The 25,030-nt window shown below is 34.9% G+C and overlaps 1 protein-coding gene across 1 annotated transcript; it reads right to left on the reverse strand.

Moving 5' to 3' along the window:
* Window positions 1–224: 224 nt before the first annotated feature.
* Tars1 (threonyl-tRNA synthetase 1) lies at window positions 225–24,763 on the reverse strand. The gene is made up of 19 exons (XM_026390137.2): window positions 24,576–24,763; window positions 20,744–20,824; window positions 17,236–17,426; window positions 13,975–14,098; window positions 12,437–12,558; window positions 11,822–11,939; window positions 11,497–11,561; window positions 11,343–11,421; window positions 10,312–10,458; window positions 9,223–9,321; window positions 8,185–8,351; window positions 6,289–6,451; window positions 6,028–6,165; window positions 5,617–5,694; window positions 5,347–5,447; window positions 5,148–5,252; window positions 2,940–3,012; window positions 1,235–1,349; window positions 225–731 (listed from the first exon to the last, which is right to left on the reverse strand). Exons 1-19 carry the CDS (start codon window positions 24,627–24,629, stop codon window positions 583–585), a joined length of 2,169 nt encoding a protein of 722 aa, XP_026245922.1. The 5' UTR covers window positions 24,630–24,763; the 3' UTR covers window positions 225–582.
* Between the last annotated feature and the right edge of the window lie 267 nt (window positions 24,764–25,030).

Consider the following 25,030-nt stretch of genomic DNA (forward strand, 5'->3'; position numbering starts at 1 on the left):
CTGGGGACTGAACCTAGGGGTGCTCAACCACTGAGCTACATCTCCAGGCCTTTTAAAAATATCTTATTTAGAGATAATATCTTAGTTAAGTTGTTGAGGCTGGCTTTGATTTTCCTGCCTCAGCCACCTGAACTGCTAAGATTACAAATGTATGCCACTGCACCTAGCCTGAATTATACAAATCGTTCCAGGTGTATGTGTATGTACGTGAAAGACAAGCCATCTTGAAGTTTGTTAATAATTTTTATTTTTACATCATAATCCAATCCTAGGCTTTCTTTTATCTTAATTGAATCCGAAAAAAAATTTCCAATGTATTAAATTTACAAAAAAATCTTCCCATGTTATACTAAAGGATTCTTCATGTTCTACCATTGCTCAGATATTTAATGAATAAAAATAATTTAATGGGTCTCTTAATTAACTCTATCAAATATTCATTGTCAAAAACCTATTTAGGTCAAAAAAGGTTGATCTTGCAATCATCTAGGCAGACTCTGCTGAGCTACCAAGACTAAGTGTGAATTAATGTGTTCCAGATGGACTCCATTTCCACTTAGCCAGTGTGGACAAAGTTCTATGTTAAAATTCTTCTTCTGCCTGTTTGCTGCGGGATTGCTTGAGTTGCTGCAGCCGATCAATAGTTTCAGAAACAGTACGTTCACCGTGGACCTTATTGTCTCTTGTACGGATATTAACAGTGCCACTGGTTTTCTCTTTTTCACCAACAACTAAAAGAGAAGAAATAAAGATTCATGAGTCTTTGGAAGGATTAAATTTGAATGTATGAACAGAAATGATCCAAGCACCCAAAAGCCACACTGAAACTTTATATCAAAACATACAGGTAACCATGTATATAGCTGGGCAACTGACTTAAAAAAAAAAAATAAATTTGCAGTACATGTAACTTCTACACTGACTGAATCCCTTAATCTAGTCAGTCAACTTAAAAAAAAATACCAGATAAAAGCAGCATGACATGAATGAGAAAAAATTTTAGACAAACCTTTTTCTCCCCATACCAAAATTTCCCTTTGTTACCAATTGAAGGTACTGAATTATTTGTCAGAAGTAGAAGGAGACCAGCATGCACAAAGCTGTGAGTTCAATCCCCAGGACCACAAGAAAAAAGGACCGGAAGGAGCTAAATATGTTTAACCACAATTCATTTAAGTCTAAGTCTCAAGATTTGTGTATGTTTTCCTAAGGTTTGGCAAATTTTCTTTCTTACCTAGGATGAAGTTATACTGTGCTAACTGTGCATTTCTGATCTTCTTATTCAAGGTACAGCCTGGATCCAGATCAATGTCTGCCATGAACTTAGCATCATGGAATTGTTGTCGTACCTGTTAAACAAACACACATTGCATCAGATCTAAAATTAGAAATTTTTTACTTGGACCTTTAAGTGAATTTATTTAACATAAGATTTAGATAGTCATGAAAGCATTAAAAATAAAAAGGATGCTAATAAGTATACTGAAGTACATACTACCACGACTTGGGTGTACATTTTAAAAAATCATTTTGCTCTTGCGATGTTTTAGAAAATCCTTAAACATCAGAAGACAATCAAATTTCATGAAAGGTACATTTCAAAGGGAAAGAAATCCTTTCATAAAATATATGTCAAAATTCTAATGTAGTTTCTGGGCAATAAATTATTTAACAGCCTCCATATAAAAATACCATGTGTAGGGGTAAAAACAGTTTGCCTGAATGGTTTGTGTCAACTGGTAAGTTTATTAATTTCTTGAAAATAATATGTGAGAGCTGGGGTTGTGGCTCAGTGGTAGAGCCCTTGCCTAGCACAGGTGAGGCACTGGGTTCCATCCTCAGCACTACATAAAGATAAACAAATAAAGGTATTATGTCCAATTACGGCCAAAAAAGTATTTTTAAAAAATTGAATGCAATTTATTTTGAAAAACTAGAATCAGGATGACTTTGATGTTATAGTATTGTTCACTGATCAACTATTAATCATTTGAAATTCTTTAGTATGAAATTATTACTATAGCAAAACAGACTGTTCTAATCTTTAAGTGAAGTACAAATGGCTGTTTATACATTTGTTACTGAGGGGCATATTCATCAAATGACACTAAGCTGAAAAGAACTTTCAAATAATTAAAATTTGCATTAAAATGAAAATAATTACTTTTTGAGTCAAAACATAGCTTAAACTGTATAACTGTATTTTGCTTTTGAACATATATATGCTAAGGTACTTGATTTCACTTTTGTTTTTAAATATTAAACACTGAAATACACAAGTGTACATAAAACACTTGAATGTCTTCTGATCATGAAGCTGAGAAAAGCATTAAAGAGATTATATAACATATTCAGTTTATCACAGTGGAAAATAGCAACATCTTCCTTACGTAACAGAAACTGTACTCAGATCTTGATTTACCAAGAATGTTATGGCTTATACAAAAAAAGAAATTAAAAAAGGGATATTATGAAAATAGAAGGGAGTCCAATAGAGTCAAGGAAGGGGATCAAGAGGGAAGGAGGAGGGGAGGGCATGAGGAAGTACTGTGGAACAAAACCTACCATATTACGCTATGTCCATGTAGAAAATGCCACAATGAATGCTACACACATACACACACACAATTACAATATCCCACATAAATACCACAAAATCATAATGTATTATTAAAATAATAATAATAATAATAGTGATAGAAGGGAGATCAGGAGATTAGAGCAAGAGGATATAGAGAAGAAGGAAGGCAGGGAAAGGAAGGTACTGGGTACTGAATGAGGTTGATAAAACTATGTGCACATAAAAATATGGAATAATGAATCCCACTATTATAAAGAACTATAATGCACCAACTTTAAAAAAAAAAAAAAAAAAGTACATGGCTTATGAGATCTGAAAAGCTTAACAAATTTAAAGAGAAGTCATACTTAAGGATTACCTGTTGGGCATATTCATCACATGTTGGCCCCACTGGAACTACCATTACCTGGCGAGGAGATAGCCAGAAAGGCCTTGAAGAAGAAGAAAATAAAAATATTTAATGTGGATTTCAGCACATTTCACTATACAAGGATGGCATATTTCTAATAGTCTACTCTTTAGTATGTCTTCTTGAAATATGAAAGGTCTACTTTCAAAACTTTAAAAACTTGGCTTTTTCTTTTTTAAGTTTTCTACTAAAGACTAAGGGGAGGAGACTTGAGAAAAGAAAATGAACACTCAATAAGGAAAAGATGTAACTGTGACTTGCATTGTTAAGCAGATAGCAAAGAAAACTGATAGGGAGTGGGCCGCACACTTTAATACAGCACCATGTACTGGCTGTGAGAGGGGTTAACAAAATGTTAAAATAACTGCAGAGAGATTAATTGTTCAGATTATCTTACTACTTATTTTCCATGGGGGATATAGATAGCACCCTAGTTTATTTAAGATTCTTTTGCAGGATTCATAAAACTGTAACTGATAAGAAGGAGTGATAATGGCACTTGGCTAAAAGATGATTCCGTGCTGTTGGGAGTGAGGTGCATGCCTATAAATTCTAGAGAATTGGCAGACTGAGACAGAAGGTCACAATTTGAGGCCAGCCTCAGCAAACTTAGAAAGATCCTGTCTCAAAATAAAAAATTAAAAGGGCTGGGAATGTAGCTCAATGACACAGCATCCCTGGGTTCCATCCCCAGCAGAGTTTATTTATATATATGTATGTAAGTATATACACATACATACACACATATTCATTTATATAATATATATATTTTATAAAATATGTGTATTACTATATATGTGTACATTCACACACATATATAATAATACACAGTATAGTAACACACACATATGTATACAGTATATATTAGTTGTATTGATTTACAATTTTTGTAAGATGTTATAAATTCTTTTATTCCTATGCATTAGTCATTTCGGTAGTATCTAAATTTATACATATTCTCCCCATATACACACTAAAAAACAAAACCCAACTATCTGCAATTCTCCCATCAGAACACTTCAGGTATCAAATCCTCCCGCAGCTGCAAAATAGGCCCATGTTTTCTCCATCATTCTTCCATTTCAGCCATCTTCTTATATCAGGTAAAAGGCTAGAAGAGGCATTAAATCCTACCCATTGGGCTCTTCCCAATCCACTAAAGGTTTGACAAAGAAATTGGCTGAGTACCCCCTAATTCTCTAGATGTCACATGGAGAAATGTTACCCATATTTTATGAAATATAAGTGAAAAGAAATTCTTACTTCATTGACAAGTATGAAAAATTCCTCTTAATGTCTGAACTAATCAAATTTAATTTATACTGAAATGACAGCAATATATAAGATTAAACCAATTTATAACATCATACAAAAGTTTTAAATCAAGACATCTAATTCTGCAGGTCCTATAAATGGGTGTCTGATAACCCTGTACTACTTCCAACTGCACTGTGGGCCAGATAAAATAAAATGTAGGTCAAATGAAATAACAATAATCCTTCATAGTAAGGAGTCATAACACATTGTTCCATTTAGCATGCATAATAATTTTTAATTAAAAAGTGTTTGGTTTCTAAAAGATGTTAAAACACATGCTTACTCTGATCTACAAAGCTGAATAAGGTAAGCCAAAAGCTTCTCTGTTTACTCAGGCAAAATAGTAAAACCATATAAATCCCAAACAAAGTTACATTACTCAAAAAACAAATTCTGTATGCTGCCACTGCTCCTTTTCTTCCTCCAAGTGCCAGTGAATCAAACCCAGTCCTTGAGCATGAGACAAGTTTTCTACCACTGAGCTCTACCCCTAATTCCTATGTGTGCTTTTTACTGAATAACTGCTATTAGAAACATTTAAACATATCAAGTTCTGAAAAATAAATACTAATAACAAGGTTTTTGTTGTTGTTGTTGTTGTTTTATGGTGGAATTTGAACTCGAGATTTTCCACCGAGTTACTATACCTCCAGACCTAACAAATATTCTTCATGATAAAAAGTTTGAGTTATGATTATAATTTCTTACTTTTAGTGAATACTTGTCATTATACTATAAATGATCAAACAAATCATTTTCCCTTCCCATTTCATACCTATACTGGAAAGTAGATTATTTCTAGGCAATTTAACAAAACAAAAGAAAACAGACAAAAATTACCATTTGCCCCCATAGTTTTCAGTGAGGATAGCAATCATTCTTTCCACTGACCCCAAGATGGCTCGATGAATAATCACTGGCCTTTTTTTGTCATCACCATCATGGCTATAAAGAAAAAGAATTTATTTTGCTTTTTTATATATACTTCTCCTTGTAGGTCCCTGGAGAAGACTATTCAGAGCAGATACTAGAAACTTACCTTACAAAAGTAAGATTAAATCTGATGGGCAACTGAAAATCTAGCTGAATTGTTGCACACTGGTGGTAGCGACCAATTGCATCTTTTATCTGTATGTCAATCTGCAAAGCAAAAACTAGGTTATTATTTAGATGGTACAGATATTAAAGCTGAGCTCAATCTCTGGATTAGTGCTGATTTTCCTTTTTCTTTTTATTCAAACTACTTAACAGTAATCTGTCTTCTTTCAGAAAAGAAAACTACATTATTCTAATAAACTTTGGTACTTACCTTTGGACCATAGAAAGCTCCATCACCAGGATTTAACTCCCACTTTTCACCAAATTCATTCAGGCTGTTTTCAAGTTGCTGAGGATAAAGCAAAATGATTTGCATTTTTGTTCATCTGACACTTTCCTTCTTCTAATCTGAGACTGGAAATAAAATTCCCTGTTTTATAAGTTTGTACACCTCATTATACACTCATACCTCCTTTTAAAGCATTCAGCTTAATAACTGAAAATAAACATTCAAGCAACTCTAAAATACTTTAAAATCATACAGAAAAAAAGGCTTACTCAAATAGAGGAACTATTTCTAATTTCCTTTTACTTTTATCCATTTATAAAGGCTTTCTTTCAGTATAGAACAAGCCAATTTCAGCCAAATGGTAAGTGAGCACACTTAAAAAACACCACTGACCTTCTCAGCTTGATTCCAAACTTCAATATCTCCAAGGAATTTTTCTGGGCGAGTAGAAAGGTTCAATTTAAAAGAAAATCCAAATACATTATATACTGTACGCAGAAAATCCAAACAACCTTTTATTTCATCCTCAATCTTCAAATTAAAAAAAAAAAAAAAAAAGAGACAGAGAAAGAGAGAAGAAAGAAAATAGTAGTTATTTTCCTTTGCTTTCCTGACACTTCTTTCAAAGTATTTTTATCCCAGAAGGTTGCCTACCTGCTCCATGGCACAGAATATGTGTGCATCATCCTGTTGGAATCTTCGTACCCGGGTGAGTCCTGTGAGTGCTCCTGATAGCTCATTCCTATGAAGTACCCCAAAATCAGCTACCCGCAGAGGCAGCTCTCGCCAGGATCTTGGACGATGATCAAACATAAGGCTAAAGAAGAAAGTAAAATTGATTGTTTATTCCATGTGAATAAAACTGCTTCTCTAATATATTTAATACATGAAATGCTGTCAAAAAGTTACTGATCTGGCTGGGCATAGTGGCACATGCCTGCAATCTCAGCTACTCAAGAGGCTGAGGCAGAATGAAAGTTTGCCTGGACAATTTAGTGTGATCCTGTTTCAAAATAGGATGTATGTAGTGTGGAATTATTGCTTAGCATGCACATCCCTGTGCTTAATCTCTAGTACTATAAAAACAAGAAGAAAAAAGCTTGTTTCTAATTGCTCATATAACATTTCTCAAATAATGTTTCACACAGCAGTAAAAGCACTTGAATCAATAAAATAGCATGAACTAAAATACAACTATCCACTGCTGAGAAAATGAAACATGTATTCCCATAAGCCTGGATTAAAGTACACGTGCTCAATATTTCCATTAGTTAATATGAGAACTGCCCTTAAGACTCATATTAAAAAAAATAGAGGGCTGGAGATGTGGCTCAAGGGGTAGCGCGCTCGCCTGGCATGCGTGCGGCCCGGGTTCAAACCTCAGCACCACATATAAACAAAGATGTTGTGTCCACTGATAACTGAAAAATAAATATTAAAATTCTCTCTCTCTCTCTCTCTTTAAAAAAAAATACATAGATATAAACCATTTGAAACTCTGAAACTAAAGTTAAACTTGTTCTTGTCAGGCACCAAAGTGCCTCAATTTCCTTGTTAGAAGGTGAAGAATCTGGAAAAACTTAAGTATATCTCATTGGCTCCCTGACATGTTTAACCCAGTGTTATGGCTTAGATATGAGGCATCCCCCCAAAGCTCCTATGTGATACAATGTAAGAAATTTCAGAGGTGAAATGATTGGGTTAGGAGTTAACTTAATCAGTGCACTAATCCCCTGATAGGGATTAACTGAGAAGTAACTGTAGACAGGCAGGTATGACTGGGTCAATGGGGGAGGAGGTAACATGCTTTGGGGGCACATATTTTGTGCCTGGAGAGAGAAATCTATCTGTTTTCTGGTGCTGTGTCTTGAGCTAATTTCCTCTGTCTTACTCTTCCATTATGATGTTCTGTCTTACCTCAGGCCCTAAGGAATGAAGTCAGCCATTTTTGGACAAAGACCTCTGAAAGTGTAAGCCCCAAATAAACTTTTCCTCCTCTAAAACTGTTCTTGTCAGGTCATTTGATCACTGTGGTGAAAAAGCTGACTAAAACACCAGCTTCTTTAGGAGTTTCCTTTCTCATTTCCTCTCCTGCCTCCTGTACTATGAGCCCTGCCTACCAAGAGCTGTGGACACTAAGCTACCTGTATCCACAGTTCTCACAAGTCTTCCCAATATTTGTTCTTCATTTGTCTTTCACAGAAAGTGGAGCAGCCTTAGGGCAAGAGAAGTTTTCCAAGGACATTAATTCATTAGCAGTAGGTTTTGATAGAACATGAAAGCAAGGGAAAGGGGCAACAAAGGCAAGAAGGAAGGGAAACTTGGAGTATTTGCTACACTGCAGATTCAGTCTCTTTGGTTCATATTCTGCCTTGTTAGCTGCTATTAACACCAGTATTATTCCTGAGCGTCAACATATCTGAGAATCTAACTGCATAGAACAAAAATGTTGTACTGAAATATTATTCTTATTACATAATGTTTTTAACAAAAATTCTTTCAAAGAAGGTAAAACAACATAGCACATGAAAATCTTAAGCTGCTGAATACCAGTGTCCTGGGCAGTTCATGGGTTTAAGAGCAAATTGCTCCTTCTCCACCTCAAAGGAGAACATGTTCTCACTGTAGTGTTGCCAGTGGCCTGAGGTCATCCAGAGTCGGCTATTGAAGATGTTTGGGGTGACTACCTCCTGGAATCCTCTTTTCCTATATTCACTCTGTTAGAGAATAAACAGAACACACATGTAGGCAAATCAAAGCTCACCTTTCTGGAAGGAGTAAAATTTTAAACAGCAATTTTATACTATTTTTAATAAAGTTCAAGAAACACATATGCCATGACCCAGAAATTCCACCTGCAGGTATATACCAAAGAGAAAACTCTCACACAGGTACATAAGGATGCTTATGTAAACAATGCGCATTGTTAGCAAGATGGAAAAATCAGAATTCATATCAGTGTGAATTAATAAAGGAAGAAGCATATTAATGAGGTAGATATACTGCAGACTGATATGACAACTATGTATATAAATTAGAAACAAATAATTCAAAGGCATACATATTTGGGAGATATTTATATATATTTATATATATAATTGTCTGTTATTTATATATATATATATATATAAATAACAGACAAAACAGATCCACGCCAACTCCAAAATAGTAGCTTCTTTTAAAAAATGAGGGAAATGGATCAAAAAGGGGTCTCAAAGAGGATTATTTTTTGTTTGCTTACTTAGCTATATTTGTAGTTTTTTTAACATCTTAGAACAAAAAATTTGGAACAGATATACCCAATGCAAATGTTAAATTTGGGTGGCAAGTACACCTGGTTATTCATTACTATTCTGTAAATGGCTATAGTTACAATTTCAGGCTCACCTGCTTCTGTGTACATACTCATGTATACGAACAAAATCATGTATTAGAATTTTTTAACAATTGATGAGACCTCCAAACTTTCAATTTTTTATCATTTTATGTGTTTCTTTTCAAATATAAATCTTTCCTTTCAGCAGACCTTATTTAACAAAATCATTTCACGTTCTAAATCTTCAGAATACAGAAACAAATATGATTTACCCTGATGAACTCCACAAGTGTATTATAAATGTAAGCTCCCTTGGGCAGGAAAAAGCAACTTCCAGGGCTGAGCTCATGGAAGAAATATAGTTCTTGATCCTGAGTAAAAGAAAAGCAAGATTGTTTATATATGTACACAACTTTGACATAAAGCCAATGTTCCTCAGCTCAAAATTCGGTCATGTTCCATATGTCAATTAATGCCAATCCTAAATAAACATGTCAACTTTTCTGGTGTATAATTTAATTGACAACTTAGCACAAGTCTGTTCCTTGCTTGCTATAGTCCTCAATTCAGGCATGTGTAATCAACAGTGACATGGAACAGGGCTCTCAATTTTACAGTTCTTATATTTCCAAATTCTCAAAGTTTTAAGGTCTGGGTGTTTTTTCATTATTTTTCTCTTTCTCTTAAACTGGGAAAAAGACAGTGATGAGCAAACAGACGATAATAGATGAAACTGGTTAACTCTTTCACTCTCATCTCCTTGCCTCCCTCATCCACCACCAATAGCCCAAAGCCTTTGGGGAGAGCCCACTACTGCTGGGATTCATTTCAGCAGTCAAGGGAGCACAGCAGTAGATGCTCTCTCTAGCTTAAGCTTCATAATCTAATAGCCAAAGACATGTGGCAATGAGCCCTAATTTACAGAGAAATGTTTTTATGAAACCTAACTTGCAGTTTAGAGGAAATTCAGAGGTAGAGGGATGATGGGTAGAAGAAAAAAAACTATAGAATCCATGGGTGACCTTAGGCCACAAAATGATTAATTTTTCTAGGATGGTTTCCATACTTTTATGAATTAGTGAGACTAGTTCTCCCAGATCTATGAAAGAGTGTTATACATTTTTTTTACAGAAAAATGTAGGTCAGCAACATTGTTCTCAAAGTGGTAATTAAAATGGATTTTCATAGAAAGATAATGTGAACAATCAGTAAGTATTCACAATTCTGATAGGACATGGCATGACAGGTAACTGAAATCTAAAGCATGTCTTCAAAATGGAATTCCTAGCACTCAATACAGCTGAATTTTAAATGAAATTTTAGAACACTCAACCTAGATACATCTTTGTTCTTTAACATACCCTCCCAATTTTTCTATGATCTCGGTTTTTAGCCTCCTCTTGGAACTTCTCCCATTCTTTCAACATTTTGGGATCAGGGAATGAAATGCCATAAATTCTCTGGAGGGTCTCCATATCTGCTTTGCCTTCCCAGTATGTGGAAGAATTCTGAAAATAAGGATAAACCATGATACAACATTTAAATATATAAACATCTCACTTATTTTAGGAATTGGATATTATTTCTCATAATCACTTTGAGTCAAAGTCACAGCAATCCTTTTGACAAGAAAAATGACATAAAATGTACACACCTAGTAAATGTCTCCCATTGCTTTGAGGCTGGACTTATTCTGCAGCCCAAAGTTGGCTTTTCTTCTCCCCTCAAATATGCCCACTCTGGAGGCAGAGATGGAAGGTGAAGTGTTTGGAAGTGATACTGGCCAAATTACATTGTATGCATGTATAAATATGCAACAAATTCCATCATAATGTACAACTATGATGAACCAATAAAAAAAGTGGGGGAAAAATACCCTTGAATACTTGTTCAAAACACAATTTCATGAACATTACTCTTACTGCAAGGGCATCTCTCACAAAATAATTAAGCAAAAACGGAAATGAACTAACAAAAAAGTTTTGAAATAACCCAATTATTCTGATGCTCTAAAGTACATTTAAAACTGACAGGATTAGTTACATTAAAAGAAACACTTGGGCAATTATTAATTTAGACAAAGGAATAAAGCACATATTCCTTCAGTGAGTCTCAAAAGCTTTCATAGCCACAATGGCCCATAACTGCATGATCTTGTGAATCCCTCAAACCTCCATTCCAAAATGTTGGCTCCAGTGATGAATGGTGAGTTTTTAAAAAACTGATGACATATATAGCACCCAGTTAGTAGGTAGCAAGAAAAAAAATAATAATAATCTTCATTGTATTCAAGAAAATAATGGTAGAAAAATCGATAAAAGTTTAAACATATACCTATAATAGACAAATACATCCCCAGTTCCCACACAGTGTTTAAAGTTACATTGCTTACTTTGTGTATTTTTAAAGCCTTAATTTTGCCAGTGTGTCTGACATGAGGACCCCGGCAGAGATCTATCAAGGGACCACACCTACAATAAAATGAAAGCAATTTTAACAAACTGACATATACACCAGTTGCTTTTCATGACATTTGATATTCTCACCTATAAACCGTTGTAGTTGGAGTATTTACTTTTTCATTCAATATCCGGCACTTGAACTTGTTGTACTAAAAATTTAAAAAAGGATTAAAAAAACAAAACTTAATTTTTACATCTAAATACTTCAGCTAAAATAGAACTCAAAGTACATATTATTAGAGCACTGTATGAAAATAAATATGCCAATATTTTGTTTTACAAACACTTTTCATTTCTTCTAAAGAACAAAAATGGCTTCAACTTGAAGCATTAAGCCCAAGTGTTACAACTTCAAGCGATATCTGTGAGTGAAATAAAAGTGGAGGCCCCATGTTACAGTTCCATTTACCTTAAACATTTCCAATAAAGTTTCCTTTTTAACTTCCAATCTTTCAAAAGCTTGTTTTTCTTTAATGATTTTCTTACATAAAGTTTCCAAAGAAGAGAAATCATTGCTGGATACACCCCTGAAAAAGAGAATATAATCTTTCTACATTCCATTGTATTCACAAGATTAGAAAAGTGTGTCTCTTAGGAATACTTTAAGCATTTTAACATAATAAATTAGACCCTTGAATCATATATTAGGATTTTAAAATAAGCATTTTTCATAAATCATTTTTATATTTTCAGTGGCTTATACCTGGATCAACATGAAGATCTTTTCCCTTAGTGACCTCTTCCCCGACCTCTATCACCAGGCTTAAAGGAGACCAGAAGACCAGTTTCATCTTACTTACTACCATACTTTAGGACCCTACCTCCATTAGTCTAGAACAGATCTTATTAAAGAATCTATTCAAATAAATTGCAATATTCAGGGATTGCCAACAGGAATACATGATGACTATGGAGCAATGGGCTTTATATCCTTCTTTCCCCTTCACTGGAAAAGCTTTAAAAATAACTTATAGACCCACAATCATTCCAATTTTAGTTTTCTTTATTCAGTGACATAACTTACCCCTCTTCGAGGTACATGTCATAATAGAATCCATTCTCTATTGGTGGACCATAACATAAACATCCACCATAGACTCTTTCCATGGCCTCACCCATGATGTGAGCACTTGAATGCCAATATACCTGAAGTTTAATGAAAAACAAGATGGCTTCAATCTTGCATATAAGTTGCAAATTAATATTGTTAATATATAGAAAGAGACAGATACAGTTTACTATAAAATATCCTGAAACATAAAAACAAATTTAAATATCTATAAAGTACAGTGTGATTCTATCCACAGCCAAAATTAAAAGGCTTCTAATTATGATACTGTATTTGTATTGAAGAAAACCTGTGGTTTAGTTGTTTTAAAACAAATTCAATTTAGCACCATAAAATAGGATGAAGTTTGTTCCCTAAAGCAAATTGCCACTCACAGTGCAGACTATCTGATTGAGTTTAATGGCCCAGGTTCTTTTTGAGTCACTCTGCCCATAGTCTCACGTCCCAGATGCTATAATATGGCCTTTAGCTGGCTATAGAACATCACTTAATAATTACATCTGTCAACAGGCCACAAATACAAAAAAAAAAAAAAAAAGATATAATTCCTGTGTCTTATCAGATCTTAATAGAATGAAATTAAAAGTTAACACAATAAAACCCTACAGAAACTATACATAGACATGTAGAGATTGAACAATACACTTCTGAATGATGAATGGGTGACAGAAGCAAATCAAGTGGGAAATTAAACAATTCTTAAATTCAAATGAGAATGGTGATAAAACATACCAGAATCTCTGGGAGGCAGTTTTTAGAGGAAAGTTTATAGCTAATCAGAAATACCTCAAATAAACAACCTCACAATGTATCTCAAGGCCCATTCTTTCAACATTTTGAGATCAGAAATGAAATGACATAAATTCTCTGCAGAGTCTCTTGAAAAAGAGACCTTGAAAAAGAACAAACCAATTCCAAAATCAGTAGAAGGAAGGATAATAATTAAGATCTGAGCCACAATTAATAAACTTAAGGAAAAAAAAACCCCACAAAGGATCAATGAAGCAAAGAGTTGGTTCTTTAAAAAGAAATCGGATTTATAAGCCCTTAACCAAATATCAAAATGAGAGAAGACCCAATTAAATAAAATTAGAGATGCAAAAGGAGAAATTACCACAGATATCACAGTGGATTGTGAGGGACTACTTTGAAAAGAATTACATCTGTTGATACCACTGGCCCAAAACAAGGTGGTACAACTTGATTCTACAACCAATGATAAAACACAAGAACTAACATGTAGACACTCAAACCAAATGGCAATACGTGGTTTTAAGATAGTCATTTGGATGAGTATTGTTTTCAGGATTTATGATTAAAGTACCAAAATGATATTTTAAAAGTCTCACAAACAATCTATAGGCTCCAGGATATATCTGAAAACCACTGACCTACACAGATAAGTCAATAAAATAAAATGCTTTGTTTCCCTTTTAATGGCATATGGTCATATCTTCACCTTAAATTCAATGAACACTGAAATATAAACTTACTGCTTGTGCTTCCTCATCCTCAAATTTGAGAAGCTCCAAAGTACAATCTCCCTCCAGTGGGCGGTCTAGGTCCCAAACAACTTTGTTCACTTTAGCAATAACAGTGTTGTCAGCCAGGCCTTGACTTGAAAAAATATACATAAAAACACAAGAATCTGAAATATAATTCCTTCTCACACAACATTTAAGAAGAGAAAAATAAACACTAAATGTATTTGTATTATATTAATACTATATACATTTTTGTATCTTCTGAAATATATGGGAAAAGCAACAAATTTCAAAAAATATACCCAAGAATATAATATGACTGGAAGACCCTGAAGCTCCAAAACACCATTATTTGACACTTAATGCTTCTTATAAGAATAATAATTTCCAGTGGTTTAACTTTTCCACAAGTAAATTTTCTATAAAGCCAAGCTACTTAGATTCCAAAGGAAAAAATAAAGGCTACTAAGAAACTTTTCTGCTTAAATTGTGTACTAGATCCTTTCTTTAAGAGGCAATGCTAACCTCAGAATAAATTCTACAAACACATAAGGTGATATCAGCATTTATAACAAATATGGAGGTAAAATAAAAAACTGTTCAATAAAACTTCATATATTACAGTTTAAAATGTCAGATACTCATTACACAGTACAGAACATAAAACTATCATCAAATGACAAAATTTCCCATTATACCAGGTGTAAAAGCCATAGGATTTATGGGGAGGATAAAACAACATGGTCAGACTACTTTGGAAAGGCTCTGAGACTAAAGCAGCAAGGGGCTGAAGGATCAAAAAGTCTGGACACTTAGAAAAGGAGGAGATGGCTATCTAGATGAGGGAATGGGTACAGATCCAGGTGAAGATGTAAGTGAAGAGTTTCAGAAAGCTTCATGACCACAGTAGAGTTGAGTAAGGTCTGCCCAATTACAAAGGGGAACACACAGTTAGCAAAATGACAGTCCATCATAATCAGTGCATCTCCACAAAAGCAGACAAAACGTAACATAACATTCAAAGGAAAAGTTAGCATCCTTTATACCCTTACTCTCAAATAAATGTATCACCTCCAGGCATTAAAGTAGTTGGGCTCCCTGTGTTGGTGCTTCTCTCCTTGCTCTGTTTAAAGGTTATAACCTAATATACAACTACCCCTCATAGGGTTCAGGAGAAAACAATGACAAAATAAACCATGAAATTCCTATTCCAGTTTCAATGCTCCCATTGGCTTTCCTATAGATTATATCCAGTGTTTTCTTTCTTGCTAAGATCAAATGGGGCCAATAAAAAGAGTAAAGTAAAAGCATTTCACAAAGTCTAACATGGATTTGGCAGTGAGAAGCATACTTTCTTCTAATGGCATAAAACAGTTTCCAAAAGATTATAGAACTAACTGATTAAAAGGTAATAACTATTTTCTAGATTCTTTGGGAAGAAAATGACCATCATTTTATAGTTCAAATGGTATCCTGAGATGAAAATAATAGTCACTCAGAAAATGGAGATTACACATGAACCATACTGGATCATTTCAGTTTTTCAATGAAAGAACAAAAGAGAATTTCAAAGAAATACTTTTAAGCATATGAAACAAGTCCTGTCATATTCACCACTAATCATCTAAATCTGTAAGTAATTCATATTCATGCTATAATTTTTCACAGAACAACAAAGTTATTGAAATTTTATAAAAATTTCACTGCAAATCACACTTAACTCCAGAGCCGCTAAAGCCCATCATTGTTCAGGTAATTCAACTTTGAATTTTATAGTTCTAGCAATAATATTTTCCAGTTGATCACTTAATAAATCACAATGCAATCTAGAGGACAACATTGTTGAATGTACAAGAAAAAATTCAAGACTAAGACAAGCCCAAATATTAATATACAGTTACAATCTCAATGTGTGACAGAAGGAATCTCCTCTACACCAACTGGACCTCCAAAATTATCTCTAAAACCAAAGAACGACCTGATATTTTAATTCATCTAATTCTTTATGAGTTCACAAAGAAGCATGCTTGATATGACAACTTCCTTTGGAGGACAGTAGTAGTACTTGTCAAATTAACTGAACACTCCCATTTACTCTGTAAAATGTACTAAGTAATGTCCACGGCCCGGTGAAGGCTAATGGCTCATAGGCTGGCATAAGTGCTTCTACTCACCAGTTGCATAATGGGCCTACATAGAATCAGGTGAGTTGGTTCCCACACCTGTTTAAATGCTTTTTACTTTATGTCTTAGGCTTAATGCTATGAAATTTCAATATGAAATTAATGCCCATTTTTGATAATTCATACAACAATTTCACATGGTTCAATTTAATACATAATTATTATCAATAAACTTAAAAATATATAAATATAATATGAATAAATAATACAATGAGGGAATTGAGAGTTGGCAAGTCATGAAAAAAAAGTATTGTCAAGTTAGTTGTGGATGAAACAACTACATAGAAAGCTGGAAGAATTCTGCAATCAGGACTGCTTCTCTAGTATGTTACGACTAAGAACTAGCACTTGCTATCCCGAAAAACATTGGTCTTATACATTTAAAATATGTAACTCTTAAGGCAGGCTGGCAAACTTTTTCTATAAAAGGCATACAAAATTTCTGTTGCATTATTTTTCTTCAAACATTTAAAAATGAACAAACATTCTTAGATTTCAGGCTGTACAAAAACAGGCTGTGACCAGTTTGCTGACACCTGGTTTAAGTTGCTTTTCCAACTTTATCAAGTTCTGATAAATTGATCAATTATTGATCCCATATTAGATTACTGATCCATCACATTGATCTATTATAAAGTATGCATGCAATTCTTAATTACTTGAAATAATTTCTTCCTAATCCACTAAATCTTAAGATTAGGTCTGGTCCTTCTTTGGATTTATAAATATAGTATGCTTTTTTTCAAATGGCAATCTTTCACGTGAGAAGATCTACCTTCATTTTTAATTTAAAAACTCAGACATTTAAGTCAAAATTGGTGATACACTGTCTACTTGGCTTTGTGACATTTATGATCAATGTAGAAAGACTAATACAAGCTTCATATGAAAAGACTTAAGTAGATTCCTTCAAAAATTAACCTTGAATCTTGATTATAAAGTTCCACATCACTTTGATTTAAAAAAAAAAATTCAATTAGGGTAAATTAAAAACATCAAAACCAAAAAGTAACATAAAAATATTAACCTGCTGAGATAATAAAATAAAATTTGGTTAGGTTAGAAACTATAGAACTGTAGCTTTTACCTAATTCCACAAGCAATCTGATAAGGTGTAGTTTTCCAGGATTCTGCATTGACCTGTTTACCATCGGGTAGAGTGACTTTAATCGGCTTGCTATCTTTTTCTGCCTTTTCTGCTAGAATGGAATCATGCTCTGCTTTTAGTTTATTATACATCTCAAGACGTGTGTTAATATATTCAGGCCAAGGATTCAACTGCAAGACAACAAATGAAATAATCAGACAAAACAAAATCCATTATTACTCATCAGTATGGTAAACAGATTGCAACAATTACTGGGCATTACTCTGATCTGGTCCTAAATAAGAATAAAAGAAGAAACTAAGTGTCCTCTTCTTATAATTTATACTTCTAAATAATAGAAAAACATAAATAACATAATAAACCTGGTCTGCAAACATTGACAACTATTAACTATTTTTCAAAATATTATTATTTGCATCAGTGTTGTTTTTTAAGATGTCCTCTTAAGGTTTTTTTGGTTTTGCCTTTGGTTTTATTGGTTTTGACACTTGGAATTGAACTCAGGGTGCTTTTCCACTGATTCTACATACCCTTTTATTTGTTTTAATTTTAGTAAGCTAAGTTGCTTAGGGCCTTGCCAAGTTGCGCAGGCTGGCCTCAAACTTGCAATTCTCCTGCCTTAGTCTCTGGAGTTGCTGGGATCACAGGCATGCACCACTGTGCCCAGCTATGAAGGTCTTAACTAAATTATAACTATAAGCAATAATGGAAATAAAAACAAAGTGGCTTTTCAGTTTTGTTTCAACCTTGTTCAGAGGACATTCAATACAGTTGGTCAGCCTGTATGTCCACTCAAAACCAACTATAAATTTATTTGACTTAGGGGATTCCATTTAAGGAAAAATTTATCAAGTTCAAAGAAGCTACGACCATCCTATAGTATTTAAAGAAAAGAACACAACACTCCATCCTATAGTATTTAAAGAAAATAAAACAACATTACTGTCTATATAATTGATAAAATTAACCAAAATATTGTATATAGAACAGCCAGTGAAGTTTCAAAAAGTTTGGCAAAGAAAGAAAAACATGATGATCAAAGATTTGACTTCCTTTATTGTCTGAGACTTCACTCAAGTAGTGAATCTGCAGCCATGAAAGAGTCAAACAATTAACACCTACAGAATTTATCATTTTCAAATGATGTTTACATGGAGATTAATAGCTATATATAAAAGCAAAGAGATGGCTCAATTTTACTTTCTATCTTCATATGTATTTAGATCAATCAGCTACAACATTCAAATATATGCTATTTATATGCAAATACATCTGTGAGAGATTGACTTAAACCAATCTGGCTCTACAGACTCATTGTATAGCTTAGACATTAGGGTTCCTGGTGGTCATGATTATTCATTATCCATTATGTCTATCTCAAAGGCTAATAACATTTACCTAAATATCACAGCAAAAAAAGAGAGCCGTCACAACATTAAAAAAATTTATATTTTCAACTTCTTAAACAATTAGTTTCATTGCAAAATAGCACTTTTATTTTTCCCCAGATATAAAATATACATCTCATTAAATAATCTTTTTTGTATCTTCGTCTTTTGAAATGAGCCAGGCACGGTAATCCATACCTACAATCTCAGCAATTTGGGAGGCTAAGGCAGGAGGATCCTAAGTTCAAGGCAGCCTCCATAATTTAGTGAGACCCTCAGCAACTAAGCAAGACCCTGGCTCAAAATAAAAGGACCTAGATGTAGCTCAGTGGTAAAACACCCCTGGGATTAATCCCTGGTGCTCCTCCAACAGACAAAGCCCTAGCATCTTTATAATTCCCTCCTACTGCAGTTCCATTCTTGAGTCATTTAGTTGTTCTTTGGGAGATTTTCATCTAATTATACCAGGGATTCATAACTCTTAATAGTGAAGAAACAATGAAAACAATGAGTTAACTAACTAATAGTTCAGAGCCTATCATTGTACAACCATAATCTGAACCTCTCAATCCAATGCACATTTCTTGGTACTCCCTACCCAAATGACCCTCTTTCTTAACTGCTGTCTGTCTCTGTATCCACTTGGCACTCACTTGCTAATCAAAAGAACTTAATGTCAAACTTAAGTTACTCAACATTCATTGAGCAGACATATTCTGTAATAGGTTCTGGGACTACAGAGATGAATAATAAGACCTGAATGTTGCCCTCAGAAGAGAAATAAGACAAGTACATAAATGAGGGGAGCACAGAGGAGAAGACAAGGTCTTGGACATATCACTGTACATTTTTATCCAAGACCATTTAAAACATAAAGACGCATGTCCATTTAAAATTCTCTATTCATACATGTTCTATAATTGTACTCTTTATTTCCTATTTCTAGGCTAATTCTTAAACTATGACAAGACAGCATGTGCAAATACTTGAAAGTATAAAGAAGAATTAGGAAATATTCATTTTACTATGTACTTGCAAATCTTAAAATTCAGTCAACAATTAACTGAAGAAATGGTTAGGCAAAGTTCTAAATAACACAACACTTGATAACTTATAAAGTAGAAAAAGCTCTTTAAAGTCAGTTTATTGTGCTACTTTAAAAAATCCTATTCCTTTGTGCTTCTATATTTTGGTCATTTTCTGAAGTCTCCAATAAAACAGCTGCAATGACTAAAGCAAAAAGCAAAGCATAGTTTATAGCAATTCAAGTTCAAAAATAAAGTATAAAGACAAGCTTAACTGCCTCCTAAAATAAAACATACAGGAACCATGTAGGTTCTGGGGTGGCTTTTGAAATGCCAATTAGTTTGAGCCCAGGGAACAGAAAGTGCATTCTCTAGATCTGAGAGAAATCAAAAAGATTTTGTCCTGTCTTAAAGCCAGAAGGGGTGACACACACCTCATATCCTGACTATTCAGGAGGTTGAAGCAGGAGGATTTGAAGTCCAAAGCCAGCCTGGACAACTTAGTGAGACCCTATCTCAAATTAAAGTTTCAAAAAGATCTGGGAGATGTAGCTCAGTAGAAGAGCAGTGGCCTAGCATGCATGAATCCCTGGATCCAATCCCCAGTACCACAAAAAAGACCCCAAAACAAACAATCAAATAGCCTCAGGAGTAGGTCCACATGAAAAAAGTGAAGAGGCCAAGGAATTAGGTTTTCTTTGGTTTCTGTTATATTTAGTGAAAACTCAAATACTAAGTCTCCATCTCTTAACATCTCATTTAATGAAATGATTAGAAAGCCAGCATCCAATCTGGCAAACTACCATAACCTCATTCTCTCCAACTTTTGTGTTCTCTCTCTCTCTCTCATAATCCCAGAGTCAGATCATCTTACAATCAATGTCTTCCTTTTGCAATAATAAATAATTGCAAATCTTTTTCTCTTCTCAGACTAATTTTTCCTAATTCTTCTCTCCAATGAAGGGTCTTTTTATAATGACACATAAACTATTCGAATCCTTACATATAAGATAAGCCTGGGAAAGTGTTCCCTACTTGCCAACCTTTGATAGCAGAGCCTTTGACAACTTTTACCTCTGCTCGACCTCCATCTCCAGATCCTTCTTTGTTCTTCTTTTTGCCTCCTTCTTTTCGCTTCTCTTCAACAGCATTTACCTAACAACAACAACAACAAAAAAAAAGGTTTTATATTTTAATCTAATTTGATACATTTCCCTTATGATGTGCCCAGAAGTTTTGAGAATGTTACTTTATCATCTGCTTAAAAAAAAGGAAACCTGATTCTGAAAGATTCAAAAATTTCACCACTGGTAAAGAAAAGTTAACAACTTAAAATAAGGAAGTCTTAAAAAAGGGTAAAGGGAAGTTACTTAATGCACACTTTTTCAAATTTCACTTATTTTAACTATTCCGATGACTCTCATTTCAGGTTTTTTGGATTTGCACTAAATAGTTTTATTTAGTAAGCATTGATGGGATATGCTATATATTTATCCTTTCCTCAAGTATTAATGTTTAGGCTCATATTATTTTGTTACACAGTGGAAAAAGCAAAAATAAGACCCAGTCCCTACCAGGTACAAACTTAGTCTCTCCTGAGAAACTACACCATCCATGTGTGAGAAACTCCCAGAACAGAAAAGACCATAGCAGCGGCACTATGATTACCTAGGACCACAGTAGGCACTGGTGCTGTAAAGGAGGGAAGAATTTCAACAGGTTGGATTGTGAGAATGGAAGCGATGTGTTCTAAATATGCACAAAGGCTTGTCAAAATGCTAAAATTAAAAATGAGAAAAAGAAAAATGACTAAACCAGGTGACTAAAGCAGAAGGATTGCTTTCAGACGTAATTCAAGTTAAGACAGACCAGGAGTCAAAAAGTTACCAGGAGGAATGTGAACTTCAATTAGAAGTGAAGTCAGAAAGTCCTGTAAGGGAGATGAGAAGGAAGAATTTTATTTTTTTATGTATTTGTGATTTTTGATTTTTTAACAGTGTTATTGAAATATAATTCATATGCCACACAATTCACTCATATAAAGTATACAGTTCAACAGTTTTTACTAGATTCACAGTTGTGCAACTATCACCACAATCAATTTTAGAACATTTTCATGACTTCTTCCTAAACAAACAAACAACTACAACAAAACAAAAAAAACCCCACTGTACTCAGCAGTAGTAGAACACTCCTTGTTCCCCCTAACTTTTGGCAACTACTATTTATAAAGGATTTTTTGTTGTTGCTTTTGCAGTGCAGGAAATCAAACTCAAAGCCTTATATACTCTATCTCCATTGAGGTTTATGTCCAGTCCCCATTTTTTTTTAATCTTTGTGGATTTTCCTCTTCTGGGTACTTTATATATTGGAATTATACAATATGGGATCTTTTGTGATTGGCTTCTTTCAATTAACATAATCATTTTAAAATTATAATGTTAGAACCTATATTACTACTTTGCTCCTTGTTATTACTATATAATATTCCTGAGTTTTGTTTGTCCTGGATTTTCCTCTCACTTTTTTCTTTTTTGGTGCTGGGGATTAAACCCAGGTTCTTTCAATGGTCTTCACCTCTGAGCTACACTCCAAGTCTCTACTGTTTATTTGTCCACTTATCAACTATGACATTTCAGTTAATATTACATAACACATTGCTTATTCAATTTAGAAAAAAAAAATCTGAATTTTTAACAAATATCTCCTAATTTTATGTTGAACTAAAACTTCCCCCACTCCAGGGATATGGATTTAATATACTTTGTTTATTTTATTTATTTATTTATTTTTTTTGTAGTTGGACAGCATGCCTTTATTTTACTTGTTTATTTTTATGTGGTGCTCAGGATCAAACCCTCACACACAGTAGGCAAGTACTCTGCCACTGAGCTACAGCCCCAGTACTTTTAAGGTCCATTCATATTCAATAGATAAATAACATAATTTAAATCTATCTAACCAAGTGAAGTAGTAGTAACAAAGATTTGTAGGACTCCCCATATGTCTTCACTATACCACAGAATTGATGTAATTAGTTAATTAATTGCAGATGTATTTGCAGGTTTAAAACAGAAAAGGTAATGAATTTCAACCCAAAAATCAGAATAGAGAACTTGACAATAAAGGAAGCTACAAAATTACCTTCCTCAGCTATGTTTAGGCCTTGAAAGAAAAGTATACAAAGTGTATTGTTTAAGTAAATTCAATACCAGAGACTGACAGCTAAAACAAGTATGTGGAATTCCAATAATTTGGTGAAGTATCTAACCAGGACTCATTTTCAAGAAGATGATGAGAAGGAGGCTTACAAGAACTGGCTACATATTATTTTTGAGCAAATTATTTACTGTTTCTATTCCTGTATCCTCATTTGCATGATTGGGACAAAAAAAGAACCCAGGTCATGGAGTTGTCATGAGAGCTAAAGGAGACAACACAGGTAACACACTGTAACACAGTGCCAGGACCATAGTTAGTACTCAATAAATATTAGCTCTTGTGTAATAATTGTTCAGAAGAGGGTTGGAGTGCAGTTCAGTGGTACAGTGAGGGGAAAAATTATATTTGTTAGCCATATATCACTTATAATTAAGAATGGTAATGGGGATGTTCATGGATATTAAACAAAAACAGTAAACAAGTCAATAAACAATAAAGATGCCATTTTTAAGTAAAAAAATAAACAGATTGAAAACATTTTGTATAGACAATTTATCATCTTAAATTTACATAGTCTAGAATATGCACATATGCATTTTCTCCCGTTTCATTCCCTGAAGGAACAACACTGAAAATTGTGACTTTTAAGTGATTTGTCCTGTCAGAGTGGAATGGAAGCTCTTTTACTAGACCTTACCACTTCTCACCTGGGCTAGTGCAACACCCTCCTTCAAACAGCCTCACCTCTTTCTAGTGCACCTTCTACCCACACGCCTGAGTGGTTTTTACAAATGCAACCCACCAGAAATACTTTGTATGGAGGATACAAATATTCTTCTGTACCTCTTTCTTGGTTTTTCTCTTACAAGCTACCCTGCAGTCACAGTTCATCCTCTGTCCATCTTCACCTTTTCCTGATTTACCGGATGAACACTTTATTCCACACTCAAAACCAAGAGAGCTTGCCAAACCAAGTTGAGTGCTTCCTCAGAAATCCCACAGGGTGGACTGACTGCACTGCACTATTGACTGTTTTCCTGTTTACACAACAGACTGTTTGAGGCCCTCAAAAGAAGGATTTGGCCCAATTCATCTTATAACCTGCCTCGCCCGGCTTGGTGATCATAAAAAAATATGACCTGACAGTGTGAAAGTGAGTTGGAGATGTTCCTAAGAAGTGGATGACACTGAAGAGGAACGGGGCTTAAAGGTAAAGTGATCAGCCCTGGCAAAAGGAACGGTGCAAGTCCCAGCAAGTTTGTTAGATGGAATCATCCGGTTTCCACCATTTTCTTTAAACCATCACCCAAACGTGGACAAGTTGGATCAAATTTCGGAGACTCAGCTTTCCCTCCCTAAACTAGCGCCCCTTACCTTCAAGGGGTCATAGAAAGGTTGTCCAATGTTCTTCCCGCCTCAAGCTGGAGGAAAACGCAAATCTGGGAGTCCTGAGTGCTAGATTCTAAATCTGGGCTGCTAATTCGATGTGTGGCTCTGAATAAGTCACTCCCTCAAAGTCTGTTTTCTCAGCCGCAAGAATGAGGATGGCCCTGGAGGTGCACTGCACGGTCCCACCCTGCTTTAAGTACGGACGATTCCTGCTGAAGTTACTCGACCTCGCTTCTGAGCTCCAACGCGCCCCGCCGGTTGGACGGCCGCTTCCTGCTAGGCGTCCCAGGCCCATCCAGCAGCAAGGACACCGAAAACCCCAGCCCGGCCTCCCCGCCCCTTTCGGACAACTCACCGGCTTCTCTTCGCTGCCCATCTTCCCTGAAGGGCCCCTGGCCTCCTCAGACATCAAAGAACCACGTGGAGGCAATAGAACCCGAAAGCGACGGTCTGGAGGAGAAAGCAGGCAGGGCAGACGTGGACCCGGACCTTGGGGTCTCTAGCGTATGCACCTCGTGGCCCTGAAAGCATCAGCTGATGCAATCTGAAGGCGCCCAAACCCCGCCCTCAGCCTGCCGGCGGAACGGACAGCCAATTGACAACGAGGGGAGGCGGGCCCTCTCTTGTTTGCACCAATGGAAAAGCTTGTTATGTGACAGCGCAATTCTAGGAAATCAAGGCGTGGCTGTAGAAAGACCTGAAAACTCTAAATAGTACTTCCGTCCCTCCCAGAGCTAGAAGGATGAGAGTCGCCGAGTGCACAACGCACATGCGCTCTTCGGCCCCTCAGCTTTTCTGAAGACTAGTCAA

This window comes from Urocitellus parryii, chromosome 1 (assembly GCF_045843805.1).
Source record: "Urocitellus parryii isolate mUroPar1 chromosome 1, mUroPar1.hap1, whole genome shotgun sequence".
Classification (NCBI taxonomy): domain Eukaryota; kingdom Metazoa; phylum Chordata; class Mammalia; order Rodentia; family Sciuridae; genus Urocitellus; species Urocitellus parryii.

Excerpts from the sequence above, each read along its gene's own strand:
- Tars1 (XM_026390137.2), bottom strand. The coding sequence starts at position 24,629 with ATGTCTGAGGAGGCCAGGGGCCCTTCAGGGAAGATGGGCAGCGAAGAG. Across the intron at positions 14,099-17,235 it reads CAGATTGCTTGTGGAATTAG|TCAAGGCCTGGCTGACAACA; the intron begins GTAAAAGCTACA and ends TATTTTTTCAAG. Across the intron at positions 11,940-12,436 it reads GACATGTACCTCGAAGAGGG|GGGTGTATCCAGCAATGATT; the intron begins GTAAGTTATGTC and ends TCTCTTTTTCAG.